General features: G+C 52.2%; 9 protein-coding genes across 9 annotated transcripts; 4 read left to right on the top strand and 5 right to left on the bottom strand.

The window, feature by feature from the left end:
- Window positions 1–345: 345 nt before the first annotated feature.
- SEPMUDRAFT_105915 (uncharacterized protein) lies at window positions 346–1,034 on the bottom strand (the record flags this gene model as incomplete). The annotated part of the gene is made up of 3 exons (XM_016900600.1): window positions 346–473; window positions 521–662; window positions 879–1,034. 3 exons carry the CDS (start codon window positions 1,032–1,034, stop codon window positions 346–348), a joined length of 426 nt encoding a protein of 141 aa, XP_016763814.1.
- A 176-nt stretch (window positions 1,035–1,210) lies between these two features.
- On the bottom strand, window positions 1,211–3,039 carry SEPMUDRAFT_147506 (CRAL/TRIO domain-containing protein). Its single transcript, XM_016904342.1, has one exon. The coding sequence runs from the start codon at window positions 2,689–2,691 to the stop codon at window positions 1,417–1,419; it is 1,275 nt and encodes a 424-aa protein (XP_016763813.1). The 5' UTR covers window positions 2,692–3,039; the 3' UTR covers window positions 1,211–1,416.
- Window positions 3,040–3,511: 472 nt separating this feature from the next.
- On the bottom strand, window positions 3,512–4,838 carry SEPMUDRAFT_154451 (Cloroperoxidase; the record flags this gene model as incomplete). Its single annotated transcript, XM_016907563.1, has 2 exons — window positions 3,512–4,548; window positions 4,604–4,838. The coding sequence occupies 2 exons, from the start codon at window positions 4,836–4,838 to the stop codon at window positions 3,512–3,514; spliced, it is 1,272 nt and encodes a 423-aa protein (XP_016763812.1).
- A 2,094-nt stretch (window positions 4,839–6,932) lies between these two features.
- Window positions 6,933–8,594, top strand: SEPMUDRAFT_161817 (uncharacterized protein; the record flags this gene model as incomplete). The annotated part of the gene is made up of 1 exon (XM_016907959.1): window positions 6,933–8,594. The coding sequence occupies one exon, from the start codon at window positions 6,933–6,935 to the stop codon at window positions 7,890–7,892; it is 960 nt and encodes a 319-aa protein (XP_016763811.1). The 3' UTR covers window positions 7,893–8,594.
- Window positions 8,595–9,788: 1,194 nt separating this feature from the next.
- On the top strand, window positions 9,789–10,732 carry SEPMUDRAFT_131321 (glycoside hydrolase family 12 protein; the record flags this gene model as incomplete). The annotated part of the gene is made up of 2 exons (XM_016902411.1): window positions 9,789–10,009; window positions 10,116–10,732. 2 exons carry the CDS (start codon window positions 9,789–9,791, stop codon window positions 10,654–10,656), a joined length of 762 nt encoding a protein of 253 aa, XP_016763810.1. The 3' UTR covers window positions 10,657–10,732.
- A 1,032-nt stretch (window positions 10,733–11,764) lies between these two features.
- Window positions 11,765–12,712, top strand: SEPMUDRAFT_147505 (uncharacterized protein). Its single transcript, XM_016904341.1, has 2 exons — window positions 11,765–11,868; window positions 11,935–12,712. The coding sequence occupies exons 1-2, from the start codon at window positions 11,786–11,788 to the stop codon at window positions 12,224–12,226; spliced, it is 375 nt and encodes a 124-aa protein (XP_016763809.1). The 5' UTR covers window positions 11,765–11,785; the 3' UTR covers window positions 12,227–12,712.
- Window positions 12,713–13,228: 516 nt separating this feature from the next.
- Window positions 13,229–20,327, top strand: SEPMUDRAFT_131319 (uncharacterized protein; the record flags this gene model as incomplete). The annotated part of the gene is made up of 2 exons (XM_016902410.1): window positions 13,229–16,512; window positions 17,984–20,327. The coding sequence occupies 2 exons, from the start codon at window positions 13,229–13,231 to the stop codon at window positions 20,004–20,006; spliced, it is 5,307 nt and encodes a 1,768-aa protein (XP_016763808.1). The 3' UTR covers window positions 20,007–20,327.
- A 1,144-nt stretch (window positions 20,328–21,471) lies between these two features.
- Window positions 21,472–23,799, bottom strand: SEPMUDRAFT_25985 (uncharacterized protein; the record flags this gene model as incomplete). Its single annotated transcript, XM_016908402.1, has 1 exon — window positions 21,472–23,799. A coding segment is annotated over one exon (2,328 nt), but the record flags the coding sequence as incomplete, so codon positions are not given.
- A 1,109-nt stretch (window positions 23,800–24,908) lies between these two features.
- On the bottom strand, window positions 24,909–25,382 carry SEPMUDRAFT_105906 (uncharacterized protein; the record flags this gene model as incomplete). Its single annotated transcript, XM_016900599.1, has 1 exon — window positions 24,909–25,382. One exon carries the CDS (start codon window positions 25,380–25,382, stop codon window positions 24,909–24,911), a length of 474 nt encoding a protein of 157 aa, XP_016763806.1.
- Between the last annotated feature and the right edge of the window lie 838 nt (window positions 25,383–26,220).

Raw genomic sequence — 26,220 nt, 5'->3', positions numbered from 1 at the left:
TTTTTTCTCTCTCAAGGGACAACCAAGTCGATATCTCCCTTCCATCTCCGCCCATTCGACATGACCTTAATACCCGTTCGTTGTGGGCTGTCGGCTGCACAGACACGAGAAAAACAGGTCCTCATGTTCAATGATTCACCGCGGGAGTCGCGCGTCCTACACGTTTTGCCAGCACATTGCCACTGGTGGATGACAAAAGCCGATGTGCTTGGATATGGTTGTATCTGCCACGTAGTAGCTCGGTTTGTTTGATGGCAAACAATCTCGGGTAGAGTGGAATGTATACCTACCTTGGTTCGATGGTCGTGATGAACAATCAATGTCGCTGAGCTTTTTTGGGTAAAATCAGGACTTGTAGCCTCTCTTCTTACTGCCGTTGGTTAGTCTTGACCCATCGGTGGTAGGTGTCAACGCACCACATGTACACGTACGTCGTGCAAATTCCCACGATGAGGTACCTGAGCCGTTACACCCTGTGCGCTGTTACAATAGATTCAGTCCCGTCGTGGTACATACTTACCTAGGTACGTAGGTAGAGTAGCGAGTCCAGAAAAGACGATTCGATTCATAAGCCTGCCTACTGTCTTGACACGATCCATACCTGGTATGTATCGATTACTCCACTCTTGTAGCACGTATAGCCTGTTAGTCCAGGTTGGTACCTAATGGAGGTCAGTAGGTAGCATCACACACGGATGGAACGCAATCAAAATACGAATTGCATCGTTCTCGAGAGAGACAGATCAGACAGCAAACGCTGCCGTCAATGAAAGCACGCCTAAATAGGTAGCATAAGCCTAACATCGCAAAAACGTCCGGGCTATGCAGGAGACACTCTATTTTTTTTGAGTGCATGGATGCTAAATCTGTAACCTTACCTTACCTGACCTGGCCTGACCTGGAACAAGTGAGGGAGTGCTAGAGCGAGCAACGAATGAAGAAGAACTTATGATAGTAGGGCAGAGTAGAGTAGAAGTAGAGTAGAAGTAGAGTAGAAGTAGAGTAGAGTGAGTGAGTGAGTGAGTGGTAGGCATCAATACCTATCACATATTTCCTCCTCGGGTGTCCAGCAAGATGTGCGTCACATGAAAGCTTCACCGAGAGAGGGAGAGAGCTACCTGACCGCGCATGTCATCAGCGCAAGGTGCTCGAATAATGGTATAAGGGGAAATTTGTATAACGGACTGACTGCATTCCAGACTGGTTGGTGGTGTGCTCGCACTTTCGCGGCCTGTACAGTTTTCTATAATGCCGGATCTAGGGACTGGTTACCACTACATATGTACTCCGAATGTCTTTTTTTCCCCTTCCGCGCCGCGCCCTGCCACAAAAAGGTGACTCAAAACGACAATAATCGAACAATGCGCCAATGCCATGCAGTCTATCTGACCCAGTTTCCACGCCCTATCGCCGCTTCTACACCTTCAATTTTGCAACGCCAGCAGCGGCAGCATCAGCTTCACTCGCAGCAGCAGCAGCAGCGGGCGCGACTGGTCGTTCGTTCTCCTGGGACGACTCCAATGCCTGCAAGGAAGGATGATCACCGCCTCGCAGATACGCCTCGTACTCCCCAACTCTCTTTCCCGCCTTCACCCACCTGGCCTTGTATGCCTCCCTCCTCTTGGTGAACTCTTTTTCGTACGCGGGCCAGTAGATCGAATGGTCGTACTCGAAATTGACACTTCCGTTGAACACGTTCCACAATTGCTCTTGGGGGATATATTTGGTCATGTCTTCATTGAACTTCATCTTTTCCCGCGTTACGGGATCGATGAACGGTGAGACCACCTTGAAGAAGGCATTGACATACCAAGGCGTATCCGAAATAAGCGCCCTTCCTAAGCGCTCTGGGTTATGTGTCTGCAGGATATTCAACACAGCTTGTGCCTGTCCCAAGCTCGGGACGGTGCCGCTTTTGGCGCCTTTGAAATCGATAATCAGACAATTGCTTTCTTGACCAGGAGGCATCAGCTCGATGGTGCGGTCGAGCATATAACATAGATGGTGGATCTGGCGATCGGACATTTTGGTGTTTTGCCTGCCTGGACGAAGATAGAGACATGGTCGCTGGTCTTTGTCAAAGCCCAGTTGCACTTGCTTGCCAGTTTCGTTCTCAGGGCTGATGTAGTCGTGTGTAAAGGTATCTGCACCATACTCCCGCCTCCAGCTGAGAGTGCCCTGGAGTCTCTTCAATGCGTCGGCAGTGACCCATTTCGTGGCCCGAAGATATCGAAGGAGACACTCTCGAGTCAGGAACATTCGTTCATGCTCCTCGATGGGTGCCTGAGCGGCGTTCTTAGCGGTCGAGGCTGAAATGGTCGTCCATTGCGAAACTTCGGCAAGCACAGCGTTATACTTCTTTTGTTGCTCCTCAGTGAGCTTCGTTTCTGGTGGGGGTTTGGACGAAGCCGCAGGTCTCGGTATTGGTGTCTTTAAGGGCCCATCCGTTGGCATCTTCCACTCCTCCTCCTGCTCTTGGCTCTCCACCCCAACGGAGGTAGGGGTCGCGCTGCTCGCAGGCGTCGTCGCCGCAGTGGCCGCCTTGGAAGAGGTGGCAGAGCGAAGCGAAGCTGCTCTGGACGGGTCGGCCGGCGTCGTCGTGCCATTGACATTCTGCTCCACAAAGCCCTTTTCCTGCAGCACACTCCCGTTCTGCATGACTGCGGGCCCTGTAAGCTCGGTTTCGGCCATGGCGTGGGTAGGAAGAGAGATGGGCTCGTCTATGATGGTGGTATCGTCTCTTTCCACGGAGACACTCTGCTTCTGCTTCGCCTTGCTGCCGTAGCACCCTATGCCCGAGAATGGAGCAGCAAGAAGCTGGTGTACGCCGCGGTGAGGAGGAAGCTGGTGGTGACGAGGGGAGGCTCGAGCTGAACGATGCAGAAGTGATTTTAATTGTTTCTGTACCAGGTAGAAGAGCTAATTCCTGGTAAGCTCAGGGGGTCCTCGTAGTCTGTTGACGAATATAATCTAGTTTTATTCAGCCGTTCGCATAAAGACGTTCCTTTCCTCTCTGCGTGAGGCGGTGGTGGTGGTGATGGTGCACAGTAATAACCAAATCACATCAACAAACGACGAAGACACCTTCCTCCTTTTATGCAATACCAGGTATGATGTTCCGGATGCTGACGCTTAGTCACGACCCTCAGCCCTGGATACGATACGATACGCGAGGGACTAGACTGGACTAGCCGCCTATTTGAGGCCTAGTACAGCACCTGACCGGCGTTCGAAAACCCGCTTTCCGAGATGCCAAGACATAATACTTGTCTCTCCTAGGTGATCGTGAACTGCACTTCACCTGCCTCCTGTGAAACTGGGTACTGAACAGAGAATGTGTCAAAATTGTCCCAATGAATTCGTCGGAATTACCACTTGTACATATATACATGCTTAAAGAAGAAGTCGCTCAATGTTAGGAAAATCGTTCGCTAAAGTATCCACAAATTTCTCATGTTCGCATCGTACCAAACGAGATCGCTTTTGTCGTCTTCTAGGTGGAAATGCCTAATTAGGCAGATCGTGCACCGGGATATGCGGCGAACAGCTGGCTATTCAAGCCTTTCGCACTGAGTTGGGGACAACCCAGGCTGCTCAGTGCTCCGCTGAGCTGATCGGTGAGGGGCTTCACCAAGTTTTGTACCGTGCTGAGCACACCATCGAGCTCATCGATACCGCCTGCTTGAGCAGCCTGAATTGCGAAGCAAGCCAAGTTGTTTCCCTGGAACAGAGTCGCAGCGTTGAAGACTCCACCAGAGAGGTCGCCGACGTCCACGCCCGTGAAGGAGTTGGTAGTGCCGGTATTCCCGCCAATGCGAAGCGTGTTGGGGTATGATGCTGCACCGGCGAGGAGATCCAGGAAGACATCCACGGCCGTGTAGGCATCGACGGTGTTGCGTCTGTACCAGTTGTAGGGAATTCGTTCTTGTCCGCGATTGTGTACAAAGTTTCCGGGATTGGTGCCATATGCTCCGGTTGCATCACCACTCACCGCGAAGAATGACATCAGGACTTCCCGGCTAAGGTAACCTCCGGGATATTCTGCGCTGTGATTCGACATGAAGTTGACGACAAAGTTGTGCGCTGCCGGTGCAACCAAGCCGGAGAAGGGGCCGGAGAAGTAGTAGGGGTTGTTTTGTACCGAGAACTCGGTCACGCGGTCGGAGTGCGCCGTGACCTTGTCCAAAGTGAGACCGTCTGTGCCGGTAATCTCGTACAAATCGTTCCAAGACTGCCATTGGAAGACGCCCACGTTCCCGTTGTTCAGATATGCATCTCCACGGACGATGGAAGCATCTCCTTCGTACTTGTTATGCGTACCCAAGATGCCTTTGGGATTGCTGAGGACCAGCGGTAGGCTGCTGGGGAAGCCACCACCAATAGACCATTCTCCCGTCGGTATGTCCCCAGAAATGAGGATTGCGATCGCAGCAAGGACAATGGACAGATCCGCGCTCATGCCATAGGCGTTGCCCAGACCAGTGACAGTCTGTTCAATGGTGGCTCTTCCATTTCGAGGCAGAAATCCGTGATTGGCTGCGGCGTTGACTGGGATAGGTAAGTGAGTGTCAGGAAGAGAGATGAATTGACTTCGATGACTTACGTCCTGGGCATTGTCCACGAAGCTGTCCAGATGTGGGAGGCATGAACGGATTCGGTCCATTATCTGAAACGTCCACGTATTGTGACTGTGCATCGAATGTGGGATTGGGGTGACCAGCACCAGTATTCAGACGCCCGGAGGCAGCACGCTTGAGAAGCATGTCCTGCTCCATGACCATTGGCCATGCGGCTGCAGAGCCCGCCAGGGCAGCGAGGGCGAACCAAGACTGGACCATTGTGACAAGTGGGAGGAGTTAGGTAGCCTGTGAAGGGGCGAAAGACTTGCTGTGAGGGATGAAGATCTTGGAGGGCATGTCAATACCTACATATACCTGTGCGCCTCTGCTCATGCGGTGGAATTGCCGCTACAACAAGTGACTCTTCAGTAATGTCTTCATTCTCCGCTACATACTTCACCCCGTGAGGGCCCGTGAGGGGCCAATCACGAGTCGGGTATTTGTTAGGCAATGCAGCCGTGAGCGGGGGAAAGGGTATTTCTCTAGGATGCACTCGTGAGGATCGTCCACAAACTGACCGTATACGGTTTCATTTGCCATGTCCGGCATGAAGGTGTGGACAGACTCGCGGGGTGCGCCAGGTCTTGAACATCGCAGAGCGGCGCTAGTTCGCTTTCATGCAAGCCGCTGGAGATCTCTTGCGGTTTGCATTCGGCAAACGCGGGTTTAGTCTTGTTCTTGGCTCACGTGCAGCTACATTTAGTAAGGTACCTTAGTGGCGCTGGGTTGGTGATGCCATGCTTTTGGCGGCGTACTATAACAGGCACGGTCCGTCATTGGCTGCCGTGACGAACACAGCGAGTGGCGAATGATGCATCCTTCCTGAATAGGATCATGCCGGACAATTAAAGCTGAAGAGCACGCTTGTTCGAAAATTTAAAGCGGCGCCTAATGAATGTTGAGGCAAGGAATTGGGCGGAGAACCTGCGAATCGCGACAGGTGTCAGTCGAGACGACGACAGCAACGTCTCTGCATGCTTACAGGATTAGAGATCGTACTCGGCGTACTACCCGACTCTTCGTCCACGCTGCACTTTTCCTTGCGACTGACGGCAACGATCAGATGAATAGTGCTCGTGTGGAGGCCAATACCAGTTTGAGTTTTGGTCCTGGTGCGCAAGAGGGAATGTGCAAACGATGCTGGACCTGTATACAAGGCTACAACCTACTCCACGGGCTAGACCTGCCAGATGGTCTGGGCAGTGTAGACTGCAGAAGGTCTTCCTTGTATGCGGAACCAAAGATGAGATTGCGATACGGACCAGTATGCGCTGCGTGGCATGGGGCCCGCGTTGCGTGATGGTAGCAGATGTTGTCGAGAGATTGGTTTTCTGAAAACACTGGGGATTGCTGTTAGCCGAGTAGTGATGTCGTGCTTCGGGTCTTGCGGCATAGTGCACTAGGTATCCCTCAGGTACATTGTGGGTGACTCTCTGGACTCTCTGGAGTCTGGACTGGCAGAGGCTTGCTGCACGTGTACGGGACTGTGCGCGTCCACAGCTGGAGAAAGAGGAGGGCGTGCCGAGCCGGCTCTCAAGGAGGCATGTCAAACGGCAATCTCGACGAGGCATGTCAAACCGGATCTGTGGCATGTGGCCAGATTACCGTTCGCCTTCCAGGCTTCCACGGCCACTCGTTGTATGTGTCGCCCATGATTGATCCAGTATAGAGAGTACCTGTAACTGTACCTACTCAGAGCAATCAGATACTCATCATCAGACTTGCCGCAGGAACGTCATGTCCCGCAAGTCAGATTGACGTCTGGGTCCCTCGGAATGCTTCAGACTCGGGCTGTTAACCAGATGTCGTGGTACTTGACAGTCCCTCTGCAATCGCTGCAACAAAGAACAGTGGGAGCGGGAGCAGTTCTCTCTAGCCAGACCGGTCGCGAGACTGGAGAGTACCTGCGGCACGTCGGCACGAAAGGTCAGGTAATGTAGTGCCGGAAGACCGCCTGGACCTTGTCGGCGCAGCGGAGATTGTTGCTGGCAAGCTGGTGAGCAATCGCAGTGAAGGCGGTGCCGTCATGACCAGGGACCCGAATGGTATACACCTTAATCGGGCTGTTGTTAGATGTCGTGATGATGGAAGCAGAATATGCGAAACTGTGAAAGTGTTCTCCAATACTCCAATACTCCAGTAGGTAGCGTGGTATGTGGGTACGGGCAGAAAAGTGGAGAAATCTGCTTCGCGTCTCCTCCGACGCGAGCTTGACACGAATAGTGCACAACTACAATGCACCTTGATCCAAAACTACAGTAGCCACCAACAACCATCCGTCACGACACAGACACCACAGGTCGCGCCGGCAACATGGCTGCTACGCACCAGACGACCACTGCGCTGCTCACCGAACACTTCCGCTACACGCCACTCACTCTCCTGGATGACATTATCAACACGGTCAACGAGCTGGTCTTTCGCGCCGTCAATGCTATCGAGGAAGGCTTTGGAGGTACGACGGCGGAGCAATTGGGCTTTCAACTGGATCGGGACACTGCAGCATCGCTGCCGAACAGTGACGCCAGGCGAGACGCCCTTGCAGAGCTCAAGCAGAACGAAGTTGACAACGGCATTGTGAAGCTGGAGAGCTTGCTCAATGCCACGGTGGACAAGGACTTTGACAAGTTCGAGATCTATACACTGAGAAACATCCTGGCAGTGGGACACCGAGAGGACGATCTCGCGAACTGGGTCCGGCTTGACCACTACAAAGGCATTGATGTTGTTGCTGCAGAGGATGTGCCAAGCCCGGAAGCTGTTGAGCTGCAGAGGAAAAGGCTACATGAAACGGCCAAGCTAAACATTATGCTAAAAGCAGAAGAGGCCAAGAATGCTGTGATCCTACAGCAGTTGAGTGCGCTCATTGGGACTGAGCCAAAGCAGGATGCGGACGCGACTGACGCCCCCTTTGCGTTTCTCAAGGCGGCGGCTGGTCAGAGCAAGCACCTGGAGCAAGACACACAGAATGCCCTCAGCCAGATACCAGCGGTACAGCAACTTTTGGCTCAGTTGAAGGAAGCAATGCAGACTATCCCCGCGGTCAAGAATGGCAGATACGATGATGAGGACAGCGCGGAAGGCAGGCGTCGCCGGTATCTCGAGAACCAGAGTCGCAGGGCCCTTGAGCGTAAAGGTATCGACCTTGACTCCTCCGCCGGCACCTCTTTGGCAGCAGGAAGGAAGATTGGCCGCGACGAAATTGAGGGCATTGAGTCTGTCGTGCAAGCACTTGGGGGCGCTGAAGCCACCTCTAGGACAGCTAAAGAGTAGGCTTGTCGCAGCACGACCGATGTTAAAGTGCCGCTTGATCTATGCACTGTGGTATGGTGGCCTGTCTGGCCATTAAATTGCTGCCATGCGCATATGGTTCGAGTGCTCAGCGTGTCACGTTCGCCATTCGGTCCCGAATCCCATCTCGTCAGGCCGGAGTTGGCAAAGTATCGCGCCAACATGACTTCAGAACTATCCCAGTCCTGAGCATAGTATTACTGCTGCTGCAGGACATCGAGATACTACACCTGTGGACATAGGTGATTCTGTGCTTTCAATCTTGTACGGGTACAAGTGCGTCTATGCCTTACTCGTGGCCGCAAAGGAGGCACTCGGGGGCAACATGACAATAAAACGTACAAGTCAGCATCATGGCCACCACTGAAGAGGTTACACGGAGTCCGTCGATTGTGGCACTGAATTATACGAGGCTTTCGAGATGCAAGGACCAGGGTCCATGGGTGCCCTCTACTCCAGACCGTATGAGAGAACGAAACGCATAATGGCATTCGGTTGGCCTTACTAGAGAGGTACGCCCGGCGATCAATGCACATCTTGGCATCGAGGAGGGAGCAGAATGGGCGATCTATTCTTTTCCGAATTGGGGTGACTGAGACAGCACACGTTCTGGTGCTGATAATACCTCCTATGCCTACTAAGTACGCAATCTCACACAGCACCATTCTGCAGAGTCATACAAGCAACCGTTCAATGCATTCACATGGACGAGGATCGCTTGCTAGCGAGTTCGTGCCCTTGGCGGGCACACCCTCTGAAGATGGGCTATCTTGACAGAAAGACGAAGGCCTAGCCAGAATTTGCTCGACCATTTCAGGAAAATAGGATAGCTTCCCAGGCAGCGAGTCCAGACTCCTAGAAACTTCTGCAGAGTCGTACAAGCAATCATTCAATGCATTCACATGGACGAGGATCGCTTCCTGGCGAGTCCGTGCCTTTGGCGGGCACACCCTCTGAAGATGGTCCATCTTGACAGAAAGACGAAGGCCTAGCCAGAATTTGCTTGACAATTTCAGGAAAACAAGAGAGCTTCCTAGGCAGCGAGTCTAGGCTCCTGGAAATTTCTGCAGAGTCGTACAAGCAATCGTTCAATGCATTCACATGGACGAGGATCGCTTGCTGGCGAGTTCGTGCCTTTGAAAATGGGCTATCTTGAAAGAAAGACAAAGGCCTAGCCATAATGTGCTCGACCATTTTAGGAAACAGGAGAGCTTCCCAGGCAGCGAGTCCAGACTCCTGGAAACTCCAGTCCTGGAGATCTTGCACTGTCCACATAACCACATCCTTGCCAGAATGAGGTACTGGGTTGTGAGAGTTGCCGTATGATTATACGGGCACATGCAACAACCAAGCACGTCGCGAGCTGATTGGTGGCATAATACCATGATATACCTGATGCGCACGTTCTCCGCCCTCTACCACAGATTCTGCCGCAGATGTCGCTTCATCACTCCGGCCTCGTGACTACAATTGTCAAGCGCGCAGTAGATCGTGTTGGAACATACGCGACCTTATGTTTCAGCGCTAGAACTAAGGGTAGATTCCATTCCTGTCTAGGGGCAGCAGACCCTTAGCCCTGACGATGTTTCAGATATTCGCTTCCTAGGTTCGACCCACGTGTAATGTCCACACTAACCGCATGCTGCCATCAACGGCATATCGTGCGCAGTCGGCGCAATTTGCAAGGCACTTGAACCATATAGACGAGTTTGCCACAACACCCTCCCAGCTTTACATATATATAGTCATACCTGCGTAGCCTCCGTCTACTCCACACTCGCTCTCCCAGATACAAAGACAAGGCCGGACCTTCAGTGGACAATAAGTCGTTACTATCACCAACAAGATCAATTACCCATCTTCGTACTTCCGCCCAACATGAAGGCAGCAACCATCTTCACCGCTGCATTCGCCAGTCTGGCAGCGGCAGGCCCGACCAAGGACACCAAGCGTGCCGACAATTGCGAACAATGGGGCTCCGTTGTCAAAGGCGATTACACCGTCTACAACAATCTCTGGAACAAAAATGCAGCTTCATCGGGATCACAATGTTTCTCCGTTGGTAGCCTCTCATCGGGCACCATCGCCTGGAGTACCACGTAAGTCACCACCACAACAAGACATCTGCCTCCCTCATGAAAAGTCACAAAGGAGTGAGATAAACACAAGGTAGCTCCAGCACTCGAGACTGATACGAAAGAATAGTTGGTCCTGGTCGGGCGGCTCCGGCCAAGTCAAGTCCTACCCCAACGCAGTCTACAACCCTGGGACAAAGTCGGGCAAGCAGATCTCTAAAATCAGCAGCATGCCCTCGGTTTGGCAGTGGTCATACTCCGGTTCGGGACTCATCGCCGACGTGGCCTACGACATCTTCACGTCCTCCTCGGCGACCGGATCCGAGGAATTCGAAATTATGATCTGGCTCGCGGCCCTCGGTGGTGCCGGACCGATTTCTTCCACCTATGGGGCCAATGGGAAGCCGACTCCCGTAGGCTCTATAACGATTGGTGGTGTCGCTTTTGATTTGTACAAGGGCCCGAATGGGAGCATGACGGTGTTCTCGTTCGTGGCGAGGCAGCAAGTGAAATCGTTCAACGCAGATATCAAACAGTTTTTCCAGTACTTGGTGAAAGCGCAGGGATACAAGGACAGTCAATATTTGATTAGCGCTGGAGCCGGAACGGAACCTTTTGAGGGCACGAATGCCGTCTTTACTACTACTAAGTACAGTTTCTCGATCAAGTAGATGATCCACAGCATGTCGCCTTACCTAGGCCAGTGTGTGTCGATGGAATTGGTTGGGTTACTTGGGTACATTAACTGGACGCTTCTATCTAGTCTTTCGAAATTCTAACTTCTATTGTCGTTGTTATTTATTATTCTCATCATTATTTCTCCGTCTCGCATTTCTCGCACTCCGGAACGAGGCCCGACATTCTCTTCTGCTGATAAACAACTTGAAACCAAGCTTTTTGTTGGTCTCCCGAATCCCGGCAATTGAGCTGCATATGGAAGGTCCGAAAGAAGGTCTCACCCCTGCCTGCCTGCCCGTGCCGTCGAACCGACGTTTTGAGAGCGACCCGACGGTACACACCTTATATGTACCGATGTACCTAGTACAAACTTAGGTGGGTTCGCTATATCACACCGAGATCCACTTTTGGTAATCTATCCGCTATTCCTGGCTAGGTCAATTCACACTCAAGACTGTCATGGAAGCTTAGTGATGGATACAGTGGATACACACTCTCATTTGGTCGAGCAGGAACTGGAGCAGACGAAGATCATTGATTTATTAAAAAAAGATGGGGACTGCACACTGCTAGTCCGTCACACTGTTCGTACAGTGATCGATGTATTCAATTTCCTTTTGGACTATGCGTGTCGGGCGCTCTGGCTAATCCATTGGTATACCGACGACCTGGACGCGAGTACTTTACTTATACAATGCCGTGTGTTCAGTGCTGAGAATTTTGTGGCACGAGTCGGGATCCTCCAATATTATCAGGAAGTGCCCACTCGTCGTTGGTGTTGTTTTGTTCGCTGCGAATTTTGAGCCCAGAAATTGCAGTTCCATCACCAGTCCCGTCCTGCCCGACTGACTCTGCTGTGGCGCTGCCTCAATTAGCAGCTGCAACACACGACACATTGCAAGGCAGTCACTCTGATAGGTACTGCACTTACCTATCAACCCTCGCACTCGATCCAGCAGCGCTTCCACTTCGCCCAGACCATAACAGCAACCATAACAGCAACCACAAAGTACACTTCCACACTCCCAACCAAGTCGCCTACAGAACCCATACACGAGCATCACCATGCGCCTCTCAATGCCTCGATACTACTTGAGCATTCTAGCTTGTGCCACGCTCGCCATGTCCTCAACCGCCGATTTAGAAACAGTCTTGAACGAGAATGCTCAACCTCTTGTTGCGGAATTCGACCAGAACAACCTCGAGTGAGTGGTCGTGAAGCTATACCGCAAACTCTATTCGCTCATGCGACTATGACTGAGAGACTGCAGACTGCGCGAAATCGTCGCCGGCGTCGATGCCACCCCAGCCTTGGCCCAAGCCCCGGCAGTCACGACCTACTGGATAAACTCGGAAATCAACCCAACTTCGGCAACTTATGTCCCAGTCGTCTACACGCAGACATTTGCTTCTGTGTATGATCAGTTGCCTGCACCCGGTGTGGGTCAGATCGGATTGGGGACGTTACAGCAGGAGAAGCGCGATGCAGCACCGACCCCTGCAGCTGGTCCGGGGACTGGTGGTAAGAATGGAATGAGAGCGTTTCGCGGCCTGCAGCGATGAACAAAAATACTGTCTTGTGCTTGGTGGACACTTCTTCTCCTTCTTTTGGTGGACGCGGCCAAATGTGCTAACGTGGAGTGTGACCGGGCAGATGATGCGTCTTCGTTTGTTCTCGAGTTGCAGACTTTGATACATACGATTGGCGTCACGCCAGTCTTTCAGGTCACTGAGCTCACCGAGATCGAAGTTGACGGGGAGGGCACTGGGAACGGCATGGATAACAGCACCACTTTAGGCAATGCGACTGAAACAGAGGACAGCAGTGTCTGAGAGTGATACGACGGCAGTCTTCTTCAATAGACGGATCTCTTTTGGCTTGATAGCGTCTTCAGCGAGCGATGGTATAGATTTGGACACTAGCGAGCGTAGGATGAAATGCCACACATGGCATCAGGAACAGGAAGATGATATGTGTAGGAGTAAGATTAAGAGGAAGCATAGGGTACCCTACTGTACAACAGCAAAGTACAACAGCAAAGATTCGAGACACCACACCCGACATGGAAGGCCAAGATCGACGTTACATTAGTCAGCAAATCCTCCATCTCGAATCACCTCTACGCTCTGGTCCTCTGCCTTTCCTCTCCACCTCAAGTCTCACATCAACACACAAGGTACATCCAACCAACTACAGGTAGACGCTGGGCATGCAACCCCGACGAGCTGATGGACGACGTTTCTTCAACGGCGCTACCAAGTGCTGGCCATCCCATTCTGTCGCGAAGGCGCACTTGTGGCATGATGACCGTTTGAGGACGTCTTAAACGGCATAGAGATGGAATTGACTTTGATTGCGGTTTCGCGGCTCTGCAGTAGGTAGGTATAACAGTCGTCGACTCGTCGGTACCAGACGTCATGAGCCTGTGGAGAGACGGCAGGCAAAGCATAGTCTGCTATAAGTAAGCTATGGGCTGGGCTGGTCAAGGTAAGATAGACGTCGTGCCCTCAAGGTGAGTAGTGCAGCGTCAGATAGTAAAGTCCATCCGCTTGGAACAAGATAAGATGCCTCACCACATTCCTTGGAAGGTGAGCGTGAGACATCACCCAGGATCAAGTGCTCAGGATATCAAGAACGAACCGCATTGGACGACGGGCCACCAACACCGCATTGGCTATCGAAACAGACAGGACCGTGTGCCTGGCCTAACCCATCAATACGACGAAGCTGGTGATCCGCCGGACTTGACGAGATCGCCCAGCAGCTCGGACCAGGATGCAGAAGCAGAATTCGATGAAGAAGCGAAGGAGGGCTACCGGAAGCTGAAGGAAAAAGCACAGAAGGGCGAACTGGTGAACTTCAGAGACATCGTGACCAATGAGAAGGACTTGCATCTCAGATATCCTGAGAATCGTAGTCTTGGCTGGAGATATGTGCTCGATGCTACCGAGGACTGGGTGAAGAACGAAGAAGAATGGCCTGCGAATGTGGAGAAGAGGCAGAAGGAGGAGGCTGCGAAGAAGGAAAAGGAATCTCATACGGAAGACGGCGTGCAGATGAACAATACCGACCAGGAGAAACCACAGGCTCAGGAGACCGATCAAGAGGAGAACGATTGGAAGCGAAAGGACGGGGAGAACAGCAAGCATCACGATGCATATGCTGCAGACGATGAGAATTCCGGGAGCGAGAAGGAGGACAAGTCCGAATACGAGAAGCTTCTGGAACGATACACACCTCAAGAGATCGCTCTGCTACGATCACTCCAGCACGAGAAAGATTACCGAAGCAAGCTCCAGCAAAACGACGGCAAGCGCAAGAGCCCCCAAACCCAGAACCGAACCACCATTGCGATCGATGAGCAAGATCAGTTCTCACCTGATAATTGGCTGCCTCGATCTGATAACCTGATTCGCTTGACCGGGAAGCACCCTATGAATGCAGAATCGGAATTGACTGCTCTGTTCGAAGGCGGGCTGATTACGCCGAACGAGTTGCACTACATCCGAAACCATGGAGCTGTGCCTCGCATCTTGTGGGAGTTTCATGAGCTGGACGTCGAGAATGGGAAGCTGAAGCTGTCGATGGACGACTTGAAGGAAAAGTACGAACACATCAATATCCCAGTGTCACTTGCGTGTGACGGCAACAGGAGAAAAGAGCTGAACATGGTCAAGCGATCGAAAGGTTTCAGTTGGGGAGCGGGAGCAACGGGCTGTGTTTATTGGAAAGGACCACTTCTGCGGGACATTTTGCTTGCAGCTGGTGTGCGAGAAAGCAAGTATACTGGCGAGGGCAAGCTGAGATGGGTCAATTTTCAGGGAGCAGATGAACCGAGCGAGGGCAAGTATGAGACTTGCATCCCTCTCGATTATGCAATGGATGCCACCAATGATGTTATCCTTGCCATGGAGATGAACGATGTGCCTCTCCCACCTGATCATGGATATCCTGTCCGACTATTGATTCCTGGCTATGTCGGCGGACGATGCGTGAAGTGGCTGAGCAAGATTTGGGTCTCGGATGAGGAGAATAGCAGTCACTACCATATCTGGGACAATAGAGTGTTGCCATCATTCATCACTGAAAAGGATGGAGAGTTTGCCAATGCTATGTTCGCTCACCCAGACACTGCGTGCAATGAGCAGAATTTGAACAGCGTCATTGTCAAACCTGCGCAAGGTGAGAAGATTCCATTGACGCATGCTCGGAAAGGGAAGACATACCGAGTGGAGGGGTATGCATACGACGGCGGCGGCCATGAAGTGCAGCGAATTGAAATCAGTCTCGATGGTGGAGAGACGTGGCTGTATTGCATCCGCAAGTTCCCCGACTACCCGATTCGACATGGCAAGAAGTTCTGGACGTGGCTGCATTGGTATGTTGATGTCTCGATTGTGCATCTCATGGGCGCAAAGAGCATATCTGTCCGAGCATGGAATGTGTTCAAGAATACGCAACCGGAAAGACCTGTGTGGAACACGATGGGAATGATGAACAACTGCTGGTATATCGTCAAGCCCGAGATCAAACAAGACAAAGACGACGATGTGCCTCATATATTGTTTCGACATCCCGTGGAGCCTGGAACAGGCGAGGGAGGCTGGATGAAACCCAGCGTGGAGAATCAGGTCAACGCGGCCAAGCAAGAAGCCGGAGCTCCGCAGAAGCAGTTCACCAGACAGGAAATCGAGAAGCACAATACCGAGTCCGACTGCTGGTTAGTGGTGGATGGGAAAGTCTACGATAGCACTTCGGTACTCTCGTGGCATCCGGGAGGCAAAGCAGCCATTGTTGGTCATGCAGGCAAAGTGCACCAAGAAACCAGCGATGAGTTTGCGAGCATCCATGATGGTTTCGCGTATCAGAAGCTGAAAGAGTGCATCATTGGTGTGGTGACGGAGAAAGCTGCAAACTACATCAAAGCCAATGCGGAAGCCGCTGCGAAGGAGAAAGCGAACAGCCAGGACAAGTCCGGAGATGTGGTTCTGCAAAAACACAAATGGGTACCCGTCACGCTATCCAAGCGCGATGAGATTTCGAAGGATACCAGACGTTATACCTTTGCGCTACCCGATGGAATGAAAGACCTCGGTTTGGGGACGTGTCAACACATCCAGCTGGGGTTCCACATGAAGGATAAGATGCTCATACGATCGTACACACCCACCAAACCTCTGCTACCCGATCCGGATGAAGCCACCTCGAACGGAAACCAGGGATCGCAGGACACCAACAACAACAAGAACAAAAATACCAGCAGTGGTGGCCCAAGCTCGGAAATTCAGTCGTTACAAGACGGAAATGGCAGCTTCGAGCTCGTGGTCAAGACGTATTTCCCGTCTGACCAACAGCCCGGAGGCGCCATGTCCAACATTCTCGATTGCATGCCTCTCGGCGAAGAAATGGAGATTCGCGGGCCCACGGGAGAGATTGTGTACAATGGGGGCGGCAAGTTCATCATCGAAGAGCAAGAACGCCGATTTCAGAAAATCTCTCTCGTACTCGGTGGTTCGGGAATCACACCGGGGTATGCACTCATTGCGCGGACGGTATTAGAGCAGCAGGAGGGCGTGCAAGTGCGGGTGGTGGATGCGAACAAATCGGAACAGGATATTCTGTTAAAGGAGGAATTGGATTGGTTCGTGGATCAGGGACAAGGGAGGTTGCAAGTGACGCATGTCCTGAGCCATCCTAGTAGTGATGAGTGGCAGGGGAAAACGGGACATGTCGATGCTGGGTTGTTGAAGGAGGCATTGTTCCCGCCCGGGGAGGGGAGTGTGGTGTTTTTATGTGGTCCGCCCGGTATGATTCAAAAGGCTGCCTTGCCGGCTTTGAAGGAGTGGGGGTATGTAGAGGATGAGAATTGTTTTGGATTTTAATGAAAGAAGCACAGAAGTACTGGTAGTCTCAGGTAGTAGTCTGTGCGGAACAACGGAGAATATCTAAGATGAAGCAAGCTCTCCCGTCTTGATCATCATCATCATCATCATCATCATCATCATCATCATCAGACACTGACACTGACAGACAGTACCTTACCTTACCTTCCTTAAGTAGCTCCGTGCACGACCAGGTAAGAAAACTTGAACATCCTTACAATGTACCTGTACCTGTACTGTATGATGATGTTACCTGTACCTTTATAAAACCTGCCTGCCTGCCTGCCTGGATCCCTTCATTCCCTCTTTTTTTTGCAAATTCCCCTTCCCCTTCCTGCCAAGCAAAAAACCTGATTATAGAAACACTTGCGACACTTTTTTACGCGGATACGTACCTCAGGTATGTATGTATAAAACGGAAAGGCCTTTTTGGGTAGATGTACATCGAAATAGCCTTTTTCGTCCGGGGAGGGGAGGGGAGGGGAGGGGGTGGTGTTTGTGTTGTGCAGATACTGTAAGGTAAGGTACCATACATCATACATCATACTACATACATTTCTTACACATGTAATTTTCCTTGTTTAGAGGTTGATTCTTTTCTTTTTTGGGGGACTGTACTGTGTACTAGGTACTATACAATACTCTATGCCTAGGTAATAAGGCATTTCCCCTCCCGTAAGTAGGTAAGTACATGGACCTACCTACCTGACATTTATTTATACCTACCTAAGGTACTACCTGTAAGAGAAATCTGATCTCGAGAGACTCGTGTAGGGAGGTAGGAGGATCCAATTAGGTACCAAAACGAAACATCAGCAGCTTTTCTAGGAAATCATCATCACAGACATTCTGACATTTCATCAGCGGGCATTATTTAACCCTGGTTTGCCTGTCGTGATCTGTGCGCTCGCCGGAACGGACTTGAGCCCTTGTTGCCTTTTTTTTTGTTTCTTTTTTAAAACTGTGAAACCTTTTTGGATGTTTTTTTTGTTCTTGTGAGGATGTTCTGTGACTGTGAGGATGTATAGGTAGTTATGTACTAGAGAAGAGGGTGTTGTTGTAATTCTCGTCGTAGTAGAGCGGAGTAGCTGGACCTTAGGTAAAGATGACTGATAATGCCAAGCTTGTCTGAGGTGGTGGTGGTGACCTTAGTAGTAGTGAGCCTCAGCCACGCGCCGCCCGCCTCTGCTGATCATCTTCCCTTTCTCATCATCTTCCCTTTCTCATCATCCTGCCGCTGAGAGACAGAGAGAGGGCCAGAAAGAGAGAGAGAGAGAGAGAGAGAGAGAGAGGCGCTGACACAGGATAATGACATTTGACAGACAGACCTTGACCCGGCTGTCCCTTGCAACCTTTCCTTATTGCCTGCATTGAATCATCTCACGCGCAGAACAACGAACCAGCATCAGATCCGAACACCGCTGCTCACGAGAAAAGCATGCTAGGGTCCACCGCCATTCCATCTCCGCCGCCTTCCTCGCTGCCCGCCTCTACCACTTCTAATACCGCTGCTGCTACTGCTGACACTACTACTACTACTCCCACTGTCCCTGCGGCGGCCACCACCACCACCACCACCACCACCACCACCGCCACCGCCACCCCCGTTTCCCCCTCGTCGCCCACCCGTCCCAGTCGACTACGCGGCTTTTCGTACTTGCGCAACCATCTGCATCGATCCGACCCTCCGCCGCCCCTCCTCGTCCGCTCGACATCGTCGCCCATCGAGTCGGTGGCCTCCGTCGCGAGAACGACCCCGTCCGCCCACCACCAGCACGAGCAGCCTTCGCCGTTGTCCCCAGCAGCAACAGCAACCGCCACAGGTCCACACGCACCGCGGGGTACTTCTGGTGAGCAGATTGCGCCTACCGCGTCTACAATCCAGTCCGGGGAGAAGGGCTGGATACCGACAGCAGCAGGCAGGACCACTGCCCTCACCACCACTGTCTCGGCAACTCCGCAGCCGAACTGCGGGAGGAGCTGCTGCACCACTACCGCCGACAGTATGACCCATAGTCGAGCCGCCACGGCCTTCGGCCCAACTGCTTCGAATACTTCAGTGCGCCGCACTTCCACCGCCGCTGACCTCGCCAATCTTGCTGCCATGCCTTCCGTTGTCCCCGCTGTGCCCGCTTTACCTGCGACTACCATGTCGTCTGCTGCCACGCCCGCTGCCTCGAGCAAGGACCCATTGCCCACCATCCGCTTCATCCCACACGTCGAGAACCGCTCGTCACGGCCCTCGCTACACTTTACCGCGCTTTCTCGCCAGCTCAAACAGCCCGACGCCAAGGTCAGGGTGGGGCGCTTCAGCGAACGCGACAGCCAGACCAGCGACGTCGTGGGCTTCAAGTCCAAGGTCGTCAGCAGGAGACATTGCGAGTTCTGGTGCACCGATGGACAGTGGTACGTCAAGGATGTCAAGTCCAGCTCCGGCACCTTCCTCAACCATGTGCGCCTGTCCAGCCCCGGGGTGGAGAGCCGCCCGTACCCGGTCAATGATGGAGACGTGGTGCAGCTCGGCATCGACTTCAAAGGTGGTGAGGAGGTCATTTTCCGATGTGTCAAGATCCGCATAGAATGCAATCGTGGTTGGCAGAAGAGTCTCAACAACTTCAATACCTCTGCACACAAGCGACTGTTCCCTTCGTCGAAATCTACACCCAAGGCAAAGGTCAGAGACTCGGACACCGCCAGCGTCAACAGCTCCGAGTGCTCCATCTGCCTCAATCCAGTCGCACCATGTCAAGCTCTATTTGTGGCGCCATGCAGTCACGTCTGGCACTACAAATGCATACGGGGCCTCATTCATGGGCCAAATTACCCCAACTTTCTGTGTCCAAATTGCCGCTTTGTGGCCGACCTGGAAGCAGATGTGGAGCAGCCAGAAGAGGAGGCGTTTGAAGAGTTTGAGGCATTCGAGGATCAGGCTGATGCGGGAGGGGAGGCACAGGCTGACAGGGCCAATGGCACGCAAAGTCGAAATCACAGCGACGATAGTGACAGCCAGGACGCCTTCGAGTCACCACCAGGCACCGGAAATAGCACACATATGCCGGAGATTGACCGAGATCTCTCGAGAATGCTCAATAATGCATCTCTCAGCTCGCCAACGCCGCAAGTCTCCGCACGATCGGATCGGTCCAACTCATCTGCGCTTCCGGTACCCACTTCGCAGCCCATCAATATCGCACGAACCGGGTCCGATCAACGCAGCGTGAACCGTCTCAACGGCGCGCGCTCGACGACGCCCACATCGCATGCTCAGTTTGCATTATCAGTCGGTCCGCCTGCCATCACGGATGGGCCTATGACGCCCCGAAATGACGTCGGACCTTTTGTACTTGACGGGAGTGCGGGACGAGATCGCATAGTGAATAATCTGGTCACGCAAGCCGTTTCCGAGGTTGCTGAACCGACCTCTCCCGAGGAAGTGTCCGCGAGGAACTGGCCTCTGTAAGGATATAATTGTCACGTGCACAAACGGATGTGAAAATGCTGGAGATGAGGGAAAACGTAATCATGAGGGCGAAGGGACAGCTCCATGGGAGGGGGTTCGCGGCCGGACCGCAAATTGAGCAAAGCATTTTGAGCGAGCATGGTGCATTCTTGGTCTTCTCTCACCTTTTTTTTCTTTGGTATGCGATGCAGTTCTACAATCGCACTTGTTCGCACGATTCCTGTATGGATTGCGCTTTCCAGCTTCGACGTATTCCACGTGCTTTCATGTGACTGCAGAGTAATGTAGGTCAGGTAGTGAAAGAAGCTGCACGAGACTTTGTGCCATGGGCGTGAATACAGGTCCCATTTCGCCGCGATTCATATTCTCCTGTCCCATCATCTTGAATATGTCCCCCCATTTCCATCCTTCTCATCCTAAAATACTCCCCTGTGTCTCTCTTCACACACACACACGCACAATCCCAATTGCTCACCAAGTGCAGCAGCGCACTTTTTTGGGAGCATAGTCAGCATACTATTATTATTATTATGATCAGTGTTGTTTTTCCACCAGGGGTATGTGTGTGTGTGTTCATTGGTGCTGCTATTCTTGCCCTCCATCCCTCCCGTCCCTCTTTCCCTCCATTCCTCCATCCCTCCATCCCTCCTTCATTTATAGGTACCTACCTGAGTATTATTATTATTAGTACCTGTTGTAATACATAGATGGCCTAGTACAGCTGCTGCTACATCAGGGATAGATTTAATATTACTTTTAGTTGTTTATATATATATACCTCTCTCTCCCTCTCTATTAGAGAAGATAAGGTAGGTAGGTAGGTACTTACTACTTACTACCTGATTTATGTGTCATCTCTTTCATGTCGTAAAGAAGAAAGAAGAGGAAGAAGAAAAAGAAGAAGAAGAAGAAGAGAGGTGAGAGAGTTGAATGCTCGATTCCCGTCGTAGATTGCATCAAGGTACTTTCTAGACGAGAAAAACAAAAAAGGGGTCAGGGGTTCCCATCCTATATACCTAGACACTGTCCCCCCTCCCAAAGTACACAAGCGGCCAAAGCAACATTCACAATATGCTATCGCTCAATTCGCTCGCTGTAATCCGCGTCAAAATGGTACCATGCAAGCATGCAGCCAAGCGCTGCGGTTGTGGCCGTTGTTCTCATTCTCATTCTCATTCTCATTCTTCCAATGCCGTGCCGTTTCATTCTCGTTGCGCTCAAAATGTACAAACCAAGACCCTGTACGAGTATGTATAACCAAGGCCGAAGGCTGGATGGCTCTTGACAGCGAAGAACTGATCAACAGTATCGTCCATCAGAAGACATCATCTGGCCATTCGAAGTTCTCGTCTTTGCTCCCCCTCTGCTTTTGGTAGTCTCGGGAACCATCCTTTGCTGGCAGTACTTCGGTAGCATTAATCTGCACTGCACCACTTTTCATGAGTGGAGGAGTGACTGACTTGCTTTGACGAGATGTAGCACGACTCGCCCGCTTGTGCATGCTATTCGATCGAGGGCGAACAGCACTACGCCCGTGCCTAGCTGGCGTTGCAGTCGCAGTCGGCTCACGCGGCTCATCATTCAGCGGCATGACGCTCATCTCCTCCTCTTCCTCGTAGAGCGGCTCGAGGATGAGATCGTCGCCTTCTTCAGCTGTCTTGGGGCGTGCTAACTCGTCCTCGCTCAGCACAGCATCGTCCATGCCAGTGTTCTCGATAAGCTGGGACTTCGTCACCTCAACCTCGGTTGTCTGCTTGTCCGCATTCAACTTCTTCGACCTGGTGGTGGTCGCAGTCTTCTTAGTGGTCTTACTCTGCGGAGATTTTTGCTTCTGTCCAGCGGTGCTCTTCTTCATCGGTGGACTGTGCTCAGCTTTGCCAGCAGACTTGCGCTTCTTTTTCGTTGAGAGTTGCTCTGCTTCTTCCCACTCCTCATCGTCGTTGTCTACTCCCCTGCCAGGATTGAAGGACTTATCTTCGACAGCAAGAGCCCCTCGCTTCTTAGACTTCGCAGGCTTCTTTGCAGCTTTGACAGAAACGTCGAGTGCTTTGAGCTTAGCGTCGAGTATAGCGTTTCCCGGTTCTGCATTCGATGCGGTAACGTTGTGAACTATCTCTTGGTCCACTTGATCGAGTTGGATCGATTGGTTGGCAGGGTTCTTTGCCTGAAGCTCGCGTTTTTCTTCGATTGATCGTATGGTCTGAGCAATGGACTGATCCGTATCTTGGAAGATCTCCTTCGCGTGTGGCCGATGGGATTGGACATGTGGTCGCCTGATGGTTCCCTCGTCATCGATGTCATCGAACGCGGTGCTCAGGTCAATGATCTTGTGCGTCCGAACTTCGCTTTCAGCACGTGGGACTGTTTCCTCATAAGTTTCAGGTCCGCGCAGCTCCGGAAACAGCAGCCGCTCACTAGGCAGCGTCGGCAGTGCTCCTGGAATAAACTTGGGCCTCCTCGTCTTTCTCTTCATACTATTGACAGGCGTGAATCTTTCGAACTTGCTCGTAAGCTTGGGTGCAGGCGAGGCCTCTGCCAAAGCAGTGTCGAGTTCCATCCTTGCAAGCTGCAACTTCTCTTCCAAATTACTCACTCGCTTCGAAAGCCGGTTCTGCTTTTTCAGGTCGTACTTGGAAGCAGAGCTTCTCAAGACCGAAGACGCACCATCTAAACCTATTTTGGACGGTGACAGCGATGCAGACGAGTCCCTATGCAAGGCTGCTAGGTTGAACTCAGACTTGGCTCGCTTGACAGTACCACTCAGCGATGTCATAGACGGTTTCCGCAGCTGCATACGAGACAGCCTGCCGCGCAACGTTCTGGGTGGCTCCTGTACCGCTGCCCCCTCTTGGCTCTGCTCTTCATGAGAGTATCGAGCATGAGAGTCCAAAGACTCAGTTTGATGGTGCTCGTCAGTCCCGCTGTCCAATGCTATGGCAGAGTCCTGCGGCGTTGATGCTACTTCGGTGGAACCCGCCGGTGGGACCCCGAAGAGTCCTGCTCGCTTCATCTGTGCATACTTGGCCTCCGCTTCCGCCTTGAGCCTATCCTTTCTCTCGGCCTCCAGCATGTTCTGCCGCGTCACCTCCTCTTTCGTGTCACTCCAGAGTCGATTCCAGAGTGCCACTGGGTGGAAATTGGTGCCCCATGACTTGCCGAATCGAAATATGCCAGCACCATCCTCATTTTTACTGCGAGCATTGATGGCGGCCACTCGCTCTGGCATTATCTCCTTCTCATACTCGATCGTATTCTGGACAGTGCTCCATGGCGTCGGCATGCCCTTGTGGTAATCTGCCATGAGCTCCTCCACATACTGCAGACTGCCACTGTCCGTTCGAGTAACTCGTGTAAAGACAGAGGGCGGTTGCTGGCTCGGCTTGTCGTTCAGGCTCCCTTCCACGAATCTCGACTCGCGTGGAGGAGAGGCTTGTCGAGCAGGCAGGACAGAAGTCGAGGCGGCATGCCGGAGGTTGAGGTTGGAGAGATTTCGAATGCCACCTTTGCGGCGAAGTTGGGCTGCGTGCTGAGATGTGGAATCGGAGATCTCGCCGTCACTGGCGGCCGCGTGAGACCTGGAGCGCTTCGAAGGAGTCGGTCTGTCATTATTGCTGCCAGCCTCGAGATCTGCCGTGCCATAGTGATAGCTGATGTCGTCTTGCGCATCTCGCCTCCGTTTCGAACTGCTGGCAAGGCGTGTGGATTCCATGCTGCCTACCTTACCGCCGCCACCGCCAGCGGAGTAGTAGTCGTCTTTCGGTGGAACGGGTGGAGGAGAGGGAGACTCCTCCATCAGAACCGGAAGCGGCTTTGTAGAGCTCGAGTGGAAGCGGAGTGGACGTTTCTGCCGCTCTGTCAGCATGTGAGCATGCATCTCCCTTGCTCAGTGGCACAACATAGCACAGCACAGCAACGGGAAAGGACAACTTGTTGACTGCGAGAGTTACGTCTGTTGTCTGGCAATATGCAGGGCCGTCCTACCTGTCTCGGTTCTTCCGGGCGACCGTTGAGATGGGCCACACAATTCCTCGCAAGCTTCCGGCTGTCGTGCAATTGGCGGCGCTAGGACGGGTCGTGCGCTGCAGCGTGTTTGTTGATACGGATGCGGTGCAACGGGCGAGTATGTATGTGCCCATCAATGTACAAGAGAAGAGAAGAGAAGAGAAGAGGGGAGGGGAGAAAAGAGGAATGATGCGTCGAGTCGGCCGTCTGTTGATGTACTGTAGCTGTGTCGATGTGATTGAAAGTCAACAACAACGGGATGACGGGACGGGGACCACGTGGGAGGGGCAGAGCCGAGTTCGAAGGAGGAAGGTGCGCGTTCATCCATGCCCTGAGGCACCTTAATTATGGGCCGAGCTGACGCGAAATCATGTGAGCGAGGCTGCCCAATCACAGCACTTTACGCGGTCGAGCCTGTATATCGCGAAGCATCAGCGTCGTTTCACTTTCGAGCCAGATCACACTTCGCATGTACACTGTACTAAATTGAAGTAGAACATGGAAGCTGGCACAGCAACACTTCACGCACGCCCCGCGACTCGAAGGTAATGCACTGTACCGACATTAACTATTACACGTTCTCGGTGGTCCCCGTCCCGAGACATGGAATCTGATGCACATGAAGACGTGAAATGTTGTCATCTTTGTAGAGAAAAAAAGAAGAAAAGAGAAACTACCACCAAAATGCGATTGAACGATAAGGTACAATGGCATTGTTGTGGGTGACCAGATTATGGACCAATGATGTTTTGCGCATTCATGTGCAGTGCCCGTCGATGAATCAAATGAAACTACTCCCATAATTCTGTCTCTAGTCGAAGCTCACGCCCTTTGCACTGGTCCATTGCGATCCTCAATCGAATCCGTCATCAGCAGCGCGGCGCTTTCGGTTTGCACAGGCTACTTCTGAATGCATGCGGGAGTAGTTCTTCCAACATCAGGACCAGATTGTGCTTCTTCGTCATGCCCAGGCCGACTCCATGGTCTATTGTATGACAGTCTAGGTTTGGTGATCAATCCAAAATCGTACATTCCGAATTGGTCCGCATCTGGGAGGGGAGATCGACCGACGAATGCCGATTGACCTGGTCGCTTCTGCACACCTGGAGCAGCTTCGTGGTTCTTGTTCATCCTGCGAAGTGAACCTGATCTGAAATGTGCGAGCTCGCCTTGGGCCGAGAGGCTCAGTCTGCGAGTGGAAAGGCGATGCTTTAACCACAGGATAAGTAGGAGCACGAGGACGAGAGTGACAAGGGCGATAATGATGGGACCAAGGATGGACCAGACGTGGGAGACGCCGCTGCTTGTGCTCCGTGGAGCAATGGAGGCTGACGCAAAGTAGTAAGCGCTTCGATGCAGAGTGTGGAGATGCATAATATCGAGGCGGGAAACTTTGTTGCAGGTGTGGCGGAGATTGTGCGTGGACTGCTGATGTACTTGGCTCACCGGAAAGCACCATAGTTCTTCAAGTGAGACTCCGTTTTACGGTGGTATCAGACAATCGACTTGTTGTATCGGATGAAGACATTGTACTAGACTGTCTGTGATCACTACCCAACGTGAATGGCTTCAAGCTGTGTTAATGAGTGGCCAGCGCCATATACAATGAAACCACACAAGGCTCACACCATGATCTGCGACTCGTCAAGTTCTGGCGATGGCTTCCTGGAAAACTCACATAATCTCTGCCATTCGTTGGACTGAATTGGTCTGGGATCCCTTTGGCCCGTTCATGCTCGTGTAGCGTGTAAACTTGTTGCAGCTCTTCTTGTGCATCTGAAGCATCGTCGTAAGACCGCAAGAAACCCTCGGGCACATTTACACACAGTTGCCTCGAAACTTCAGTCTCGAGGCCTCCGTCTTCTCGTCCGACTTCGATTATAGGATGTAGAAGTAGAGTACAGTGGCGCAGGCTCTTTACTGCGCCAGCAAGCGAAAGCCGAGCATGCCCTATTCCTGGGCACGGCGTCTCTCGGATCAGTATCATCGACAAGTGTCGTGTATGCATTGTTGGCTTGAAAAAGAAAAGAAAATGGCGGGCGGGGTGAGTGAATGGACCAGTGATAAGAAGGAAAGCTTGTAGGAGGTAGCCAGGTAGATACCTATAGCTTCCTGGTCAGAGGTATTTGATGGATTCCCACGATTGGCAGTGGGGCACATGTAAGTCGTCGTGATGCCATGAGGGTACATGTAGTGGTGTTGTCACCGCGAA

Source organism: Sphaerulina musiva (genome assembly GCF_000320565.1).
Source record: "Sphaerulina musiva SO2202 unplaced genomic scaffold SEPMUscaffold_2, whole genome shotgun sequence".
Taxonomy (NCBI): domain Eukaryota; kingdom Fungi; phylum Ascomycota; class Dothideomycetes; order Mycosphaerellales; family Mycosphaerellaceae; genus Sphaerulina; species Sphaerulina musiva.
Note: the sequence above shows the minus strand (reverse complement) of the source record. Positions and strands in the feature narration are given on the sequence as shown.